General features: G+C 37.2%; 3 protein-coding genes across 6 annotated transcripts in view; 1 reads left to right on the forward strand and 2 right to left on the reverse strand.

The window, feature by feature from the left end:
- The window catches only part of LOC111717338 (uncharacterized), a 7527-nt gene extending 3567 nt beyond the window's left edge, over positions 1 to 3960 (reverse strand). The window contains exons 1-4 of the mRNA XM_023492836.1: positions 3496 to 3960; positions 1138 to 1359; positions 879 to 1066; positions 578 to 675 (exon numbers count right to left, since the gene is read on the reverse strand). Coding sequence (XP_023348604.1) covers positions 578 to 675; positions 879 to 1066; positions 1138 to 1319 — 468 coding nt within the window. The 5' untranslated portion in view covers positions 1320 to 1359; positions 3496 to 3960. The remainder of the gene's footprint in view (positions 1 to 577; positions 676 to 878; positions 1067 to 1137; positions 1360 to 3495) is intronic.
- Positions 2347 to 4104, reverse strand: LOC111717336 (uncharacterized). 2 transcript variants are annotated; one of them, XM_023492832.1, is made up of 3 exons: positions 4016 to 4104; positions 2837 to 3145; positions 2347 to 2746 (listed from the first exon to the last, which is right to left on the reverse strand). In XM_023492832.1, exons 1-3 carry the CDS (start codon positions 4048 to 4050, stop codon positions 2368 to 2370), a joined length of 723 nt encoding a protein of 240 aa, XP_023348600.1. In that variant the 5' UTR covers positions 4051 to 4104; the 3' UTR covers positions 2347 to 2367. The 2 variants fall into 2 exon arrangements, with proteins under 2 accessions (XP_023348600.1, XP_023348602.1); XM_023492834.1 differs by having other exon boundaries at positions 2347 to 2737; positions 4016 to 4102.
- Positions 4105 to 4247: 143 nt separating this feature from the next.
- Positions 4248 to 8106, forward strand: LOC111717339 (vesicle-fusing ATPase 1). 3 transcript variants are annotated; one of them, XM_023492837.1, is made up of 5 exons: positions 4248 to 4353; positions 5185 to 5305; positions 5777 to 5956; positions 6428 to 7646; positions 7891 to 8106. In XM_023492837.1, the coding sequence occupies exons 2-5, from the start codon at positions 5263 to 5265 to the stop codon at positions 8099 to 8101; spliced, it is 1653 nt and encodes a 550-aa protein (XP_023348605.1). In that variant the 5' UTR covers positions 4248 to 4353; positions 5185 to 5262; the 3' UTR covers positions 8102 to 8106. The 3 variants fall into 3 exon arrangements, with proteins under 3 accessions (XP_023348605.1, XP_023348606.1, XP_023348607.1); XM_023492838.1 differs by having other exon boundaries at positions 6428 to 7653; positions 7891 to 8038; XM_023492839.1 differs by lacking the exon at positions 5777 to 5956 and having other exon boundaries at positions 4249 to 4353.
- The last annotated feature ends 21 nt before the right edge of the window (positions 8107 to 8127 follow it).

Raw genomic sequence — 8127 nt, forward strand, 5'->3', positions numbered from 1 at the left:
TCGAGATATGTAACGATATGCTATATTATTACAGCATTCTTTGGAGGAAATAAAAGATCAAGATGAATTTCATAATTGTAGTTAATAGTGTCGAGATATGTAACGATATGCTATATTATTACAGCATTCTTTGGAGGAAATAAAAGATCAAGATGAATTTCATAATTGTAGTTAATAGTGTCGAGATATGTAACGATATGCTATATTATTACAGCATTCTTTGGAGGAAATAAAAGATCAAGATGAATTTCATAATGTTACTATGAGGTATATTATAGATTTCGAACCAAGCAGGATTGTGTTAAAGAGGCTTAAGATCTATAAAAATCTCAAACGAAAGATCAAATTGGGTCATCCGCGGTTCAATAAATAAATATCTAAAATGCACCGCTATATATACGTATATGAGATTAACATGGAAAGTTTAAAGAAAAAAATTAAATTCAAATAATTAAAAAAAAGTTTTTATATCAGCAGAGCTAGATACAAATTACTAAAAAGTCTATTCTCAACAGAAATAAATTTATCCCAACTGTAACTGTTGCTAGAAATTATAACAAAATGTGTAATTACTCACCGTTTTACATGGAGATTGTAATGTTGGTCTGTCCCAGTCAAACAAAGCAGTCACATCCTCAAGGCACATTTTTATTTTCTCACTCGGTCGCTTGTGTCCTTACATTAGCATAAAATTAATTAAAAATGAGTATTGGGTATGTATTTTGTTAAAAAAAAATTTAAAACAATTTTTGACCCCATTATTTTAGTAATATTAGCACGGAGCACTACTTCAGTTATTTTATTACGGAGAACTTATTTTTCTATTTTAGTAAACATTCAGCGATGATTTTTCATTTGGGATAATTTTGGACATATACCTTCAGACTTCATATAAGTAGAAAAGTAAGTTTTATTCCGGGTGGATTCTTTAATCGCATTCTCCACTACGATACGTAATCTCTCTTCTAGAGCTGATTCTAGGTTCTCCCAATTCTCCGTGTTCAACTCAACAAAACTTCCAGATATCTGCTCCGGGGTAGGATAGAAGTCAGTAGAACTAAAAAACCTAAAAAACAAAATATAATTTTTTCTTTTCTTTCTTCTGGCTGGCCGACAAATATCAAGCATGAATCTCACCTGAACCCGAAGTGAGGAAGGTTTCTATGATCTAAGTTGAGACGGTTTACTCCGACCAAGAGAATCCGGAGACAGGTTTGTTTTATCAGATTGAGCCTAATCTCCTGGTCCTCCTCCTGAACTAGATCTCCTTGAACCGGTAGAACCTGGTCCAGGTCAAACAGAAACAGCACCTGATCCATTCTGTAGACCTTGCAAGATAGTCTAAGCTAACCAAACATTCTGAAATAATGCATAACTTTATTCGAGGCATAAGAAACAATTTACTTCCAATAAATTCTTTACAAAAACTGAAATCTTAAAAATTTGCAAACAAAACCAAAAAACAACAACGATATTTCGAGAAACAAAAATTTAATAGAAAATAAATTTAGATAATATTTTTTTTAAGTAAACCTAACAACTGACTGTTTTCATTTACATACGAGAGATAAAATTTCCGAACAATGCTTTACATTTTCACGAGCCTTCTTAAAGGATAATTTTCATAACATAAAATATCTCTTTAATTATTTTTCCGACAATAATGAATCACATAGGAAAGAAGGATTTGATCTATGCTGCTCTCATCACGAACTCCGTTAGTTTCTCCGATGATCATGGCCCAGGACCGTGTAGATTGTGCATTTAAAGTTTTCTTTCCTACCCTCTTTAGACCTTTAACCTCCTTGCTATTAACCCCTGGAGTACCAAGTAGAATCTGACAAAGGATCAATGATTTGGAACCAGTCGCATAGTCGACACTTACCTCCGGCATTTCAGAAAAGTAAATACCGAATCCGTATGCAGCACGTTTCACTGATTCAAGCTTGAAGTTGTTCCTCAATATTGGATCGATATTACTTTCATTGGTTCCATGAAACCCAAACACAGGATCAGATGGGATTCCTAACAAACGGAAATAGTTTTGTTTCTGCTTGAATCTTGCCTCCAGGTCTGGGTTCTGCACCATTGTTACACTACTTACAGCGTAAGAATTGTGTCCGAACAAACGATGAAAGATGCCAGATGCGATGTTAAAATGAACATCCTGCGGATTACTCATATCAGAAGTCCGTTTTGGAAAAATCTGAGTAGTCTTGAATTGTAAGGAGATGGGAAAGTTAATGTTTAATCCAACCTGAGAACCTTTATCCTCTCCACTGCTCTCACAGAATATTTCATCCACTTTGGTCTCAAACCTTGCCTCTAGTTCCTCAAGTCCGTTGAAAGGTTGGACCAATACTTGAGCTATTTGCTCCTGAACCCACTTAACTTTATGAGAGGAAAAAGATTCTCTAGCTCTGAAACCTTCTCCTTGGTGAACTTTTCAACCATTGGAATCTCTAGTTGCTCTGCGTCTAAATTAACGCTGAGCTCCTCTTCTTGTGCTACTCCTGTCCGCAAACTAACTCCAGGTTCAGTTAAGGGACCTGGACTGCTACTAGGTGACTGTTTATCCCTAGGATCGGCAGCCCTAGCCTTATCTAAACAATCTTCAACATTGTTCTTCTGTGGAGACACTGCATTATACAGTTGTATCCAGTCTGGAGGAGGTTCAGGATTGTCACACAATTCAAGAATCAGGTTTTCTACGTTTTCCGCGTCATCTCTCTGAGCTCTGATCAATCTATTATTCAACTTAATTAAAACATATTTAAAAATTAGTAAAAAATAGAACTGGATCTCTAGAGAACTTTAAAAATACTGCTGATTGTTCCTAAGGTAAAGGTATTGCGGATCAATGCCAGGAAACATTTCAACAAGGGTTGCTGTGGTTTCCATTATCCGTGCTGAGTTTGTATCTTCATATTTAGATGACGGACCCTGAACAGGTTCTCCAGCATTGACTTGATGCTCATATCCATCCTGACGGAGATCTCCAAGCTTAATTCTTCCTGAACTAACACTGGGTTCAACATCTTCATCCTCAGTCCGTTCTCTTTTTCGTCCCTTTACTCCTCGTCCATCAATGCTTTTCCCTTTCTCTTGAACTGTGTACATCCTTACTAGGTATTTACCTGTTAACCTGAAATTTTAGGTTTAAATTGTTAAATTATTTTTATCATAGCTCTTCTTAATTCTTCCAAGTCTTCCTGCTTTAATCTATATATATACTTAGCTTGTCTATCTGTCTCGGTTCAAATTTTGAGAGGGACTTCACGAGACCCAAAGGAAGGTTTATGGATGAAAAAGATTTCAAATATTTGCCTCCATCAAAAGTCTATTTCCATTAAATTGTGAAAACCCTCGATTGTTTTTTTAGAAAATCCGCAAATTTTTGACGTTGTACTAAGAGAACATTTTCACAATTGAAATATTTAAAGCCTAGTACTCGTATATATTTAGTATTAAAGAAACCGGTGCATTGGACATTACCTAATTTAGGCCTTTCCTAGCGTTCACAATGAGGCCGAGCGCTGCGTTTGGAGAGACTGGGGGGACCGAGTGGCGCGGCTTGGACATGCTAGGGGGCCGGGCGCCCACATTTGCAACTTTAAACATGTGTAACATTTAAGCTTCATGTCCAAAAATGGCCTGGAAGTTGTCAAAGTCTTGACAAAACCTATCACTCTCTATATTAATATGTAATATCTGGTTGAAGTAAATTTCGTTTAGACTAGTAAACGATAGTAAGAAATTGAAAACAAAAATCGGATATTAGACGTAAACTTTGGACAGCGAATGCATGGGTTCTGTATGTCCTAGAGAACGATTTTTGTCTGCATATTATTATTATTTCGGGTCAGGTTAGATTAAGACAACTTCTGGGCCGAGCAGACAGGCTAGGGGGCCGAGCACGGCGGCCGCTGCGGCCAAATGACCAAAGATAACCATGTACAAAATTGATAGGAGGGGAGGCCGGGGGGGGTCCAAAAATCGTTCTCTAGGAAATTACCGAATGTGGAAAGCTTTCACAGAAACGACGGTCATTGAAATTTATTAATTTATGCTTAATCACTTGGTATATTGTGTAACTGTGATTCGGTTGCGCGGGAATTTTTCCACTAAGCCAGAATGCCGCAAAGATTTTGAAAATATTAAAATTCTTCTCGTCTTCGTTATATTTTTTTGCCTTAATTTATTAAAAAACCAGCGGGCAGCGGCATTCAGCAGTTCACATGTGGAACTTTCAAAACACGAAAGTGATGAAATCTCCTCCCTGCACTTCGCTATTCGGACCTCTGAGCCCGTTCTCTCTTTAGATAGTGGTCGTGTAGTTTACGTGCTTTTGGGGTACGATATGTTTGCCGCTTGATTTCTCATGCTTAATATAAATTCTTATCTTTATTTTATTCAATTCTTTACTTCCTTTATTGGTTCAAAGCGTTACATGGGAGTTATATGGGAGTATGATCACAAAATTTCGCATATAATTAATCGTTTACTCGTATTTAAAATGAGGTCCATTGAGTTTTACAAAATGAAAAATGATAATTGTAAATTAAAAGTAGTCAAAAATATTTTTAAATTTCGGCTCTGTCCTAGTATACTATTTTTGGACCCCCCCCCCCCCATCTAGGAATATACCATAAAATCATATGGACGTTTCACCAGAATTGAATTAGCATAAGTTTGCATGTGGGCGTTTCACCAGAAATAAATAAGTGTAATCTGGTTCCCGAATATAGTACGTGCATGTGTTATTGTTAACTTCTTATGAAGTACCGGGGAACATTCAACAGATTCATAGTTAGGTAATTTCCTAATATACGATTTTTGGACTCCCCTCCTATCAATTTTTGTACATGGATCTTATGTGTAAGACATGGATATAATTGATCATGAGGCCGCAGCGCACGGCCCCTTAGTCTGTCCTAGCCGCGGCGCTCGGCCCCTAGACTGTCCTAGCCGCAGCGCTCGGACCATAGCCTGTTCTAGCCGCAGTGCTCGGCCCAGAAAGAGTCTTAATCTAACCCTAATTTTATACTAATTTTACGGAAAATTGTTGAAAAAGTGGTCATGTACAAAATTGATAGGAGGGANACGGATCCCAAAGTGATAAGATTAATACTCAGCGTAAGTTTATAATTAAGCAAGTTAATATCTGAGTAATTCAATATTAAGGTTTATAAGATCTTTGCGGAGAAAGGTTATCAAGTCAATCTGAGTTTGAGATCAATATTTTGACAAATATATTTGCTGATGGAAGGAGCAGCATATGACATTAAGACATATAAACCTCTAGGTAAGGATTCGGCTCAAGTATTGGAATTAGGAGAAAAGATAAAGCCAATTAAGATCAGGTTGAGGATATCAAGATTACAAAAGGCGTTTTATCCGAGTATGTCATATAATGCAACGTATCCCCTTCTTGGTGTATAAATGACAGTACGAAATTCTAGCAAAAATAGCGGTTCACTGAGGAAAAAAAATTTAAATCTTTTAAAATAGAGTTTAACTGAGGAAAATAGCTTTAAGTCTTAAATCTACGGCTTTCTAGAAAAATTAGCGTATCCACGGCAATTCACCAAGTAACCTGTGTTAGACTAAGATTTTGAGCTCAGTGATCAATTTGCTCACGCTTCTTGGAGAAACAGATTTCATTGTCAATTTTATGTTTATCCATCTCCAATCCTTTCACTTTGAATATTGCCTTGCACTTAACTATATCATAAAGTACCATAAAGTACTTGATAGCAGCCTTTCCCATCCTTAGACGGGATTTGTTGTCGAGCTGGACCATCTCATCATATTTGTTTTCTCTCGACTGAGGTGGTCTGTACCCAACCATGGATTCCATTCGGTTCCTGGGACCGTATGCACATGGATCAGTATGATCCACGAGGAATAACATCAGTAGAAACATTGTTTCCTGTTCATCTCTCGAATAAAATCTGTAAGTCTACTTAGGGTTTCAAAACGGGTTGCTTGAACCTCTCTTTCTTCAGTTGGAAGAGCACACTCAGTTGACAACTTAATGATCACGCTCAAAAGTACTTCTTACCTGGGTTTTACGGTCAGGACATTTTACAGGGGCCGATTTGATTTTATGCACTGACGCCGGGCTTGTTCGATCAAAACCTTAATAACTAATTAATCATGTGTTATTTTCCTTGTTCTCCACTTTTGTACATTGTATTTTGTTAAGTTTATATTAATTTAAACTAAAATTTAAAATTAAATTGTGCATTTGATAATTCTGTAGAAATACAGTGAGAAGATAGGTTTAAATATCAATATCTGTGTCCTCAATTGACAATATTATATTGTTGATAAAATTCTGTTTGGTCCTCCGTCTAAGTCATAATTTAGAAAGTAACATAATAGGCCATGCTCTACAGAACTTTAATAAGAATTCTATTTTCAGACAAAACAATGGGACCAAAGTCGAAAGGAAATAAATCTAAGTCGGATTGGAGTATATGCAATCTGACCGGGATTGGGTTTCACACATCAGACTCCGCTGCTCACTCTTCTCTCTTAGAAACATCATGTTCATCTCCGAACCAACTTGATATATCCTTTCCTCATGTTTATAATTCTATCTTTAAAACCTCAATTTCTGTTAATGTTGACGGTAAACTTGGACCTTTGACAAATTACTCTGAGAAGTTCAACACCATCTTCCTTCCTAACTTTGTGGTGCAGTCCTGTGGGATAGGGTTCGGTACCTGGGTTTCAGTTTCAGGTTCAAGTTTCCATATAGTGCTCCGGGCATTTCCTCATAATATACCAGATCACAAAAATGGAGTCTGTACCCGAGGATCCTGGCTGGACCAACTAAATGTCGAAGATGAATTGGTTCAAGTTGAAAAGTTTCATCACATGGTTCACTACTCGACAGATATCAGAGTAGACACCGAACCATACTCAGAGGAATATTCGTCTTTGGACTTTCTGAGAAGGGTTAAATCCTTCTTGGAGAACAAGATTCTCTCCCACGGTATTTCTGTTCCGTTCTCATATTTTGGGAAGAAGTTAAACCTGATTCTACATCTTCCAGTCGTTGGACCTGAAGCGGACTGTGACGAATCCTTGAATGAATGCCTTGGAAACATATCTCTAACGGACGAGGACCCTGTTACTTCAACTCCTTGCAAACCTAGAAGAGAGACAAGACGATATTTTACAGTTACCTCCAGTACCCGTGTTAAGCTGGATAAAGAACCTAATCAAGGAAATAAAAAGAAAACCCCAACCGCAGGTGGTGTCATTAAACAGAAGAAAATCCTTCAAGATTCTGTAAATTCTATTTTCTCCTCCTCTAGAAAGGGTATAAACGGAATACTACTCTATGGACCACCAGGAGTAGGGAAAACCTTGGTCGCGCTCAACCTTGAAGACGAGATTAAAGCCAATTTCAAATTAATCGTCGGTCCTGAGCTCTATTCAAAGTTCTACGGAGAAACTGAAACTAAGATCCGTGAAGTGTTCGAGGAAGCAGAACGGCTTGCTCCAACAGTTTTAGTTCTTGATGATCTGGATTGCTTGGCTCCTCGTAAAGATGGAGAAGGAGGTGATCAAGAAAAACGTGTTGTTGCTACACTGCAGTCCTGCCTTGATAAAATACAAATGCAACAGATAAGGGACAAGGCAAGATTTTACCATGTATATTGTATATTGTATAATGGTGGATTAGATAAGGGACAAGGCAAGATTTTACCATGTATATTGTATATTGTATAATGGTGGATTAGATAAGTTTAAACAACACAGATTTTCGTTTATCATCAATCACTTCTTTTTCATTTCTAAAAATTATTTGCTAAACGCATATAGATTAGTTTAAGATTAACTAAAATTATTAAACTAAGTAAAATCTTGTATCAGAGTTGCTGTTATAGCTACCACCAGCAGGTTGGATGCTGTCTCCACATCCCTCAGGAGACCAGGACGGTTTGATCTAGAAGTCGAGTTGGGAGTACCCGATGTAAAGAGCAGAGAAGAAATACTTCGAGTTTATCTTTCAGGAGGAGAACATCAACTTTCTTCTCAGGAGATTCAACTTGTTGCTCGGGTAATCTACAAAAAAAGAATTTAATTTGTATATTTAGTTAGGGGGGGGGG

The sequence above is a fragment of the Eurytemora carolleeae genome, unplaced genomic scaffold, assembly GCF_000591075.1.
Source record: "Eurytemora carolleeae unplaced genomic scaffold, Eaff_2.0 scaffold2524, whole genome shotgun sequence".
Classification (NCBI taxonomy): domain Eukaryota; kingdom Metazoa; phylum Arthropoda; class Copepoda; order Calanoida; family Temoridae; genus Eurytemora; species Eurytemora carolleeae.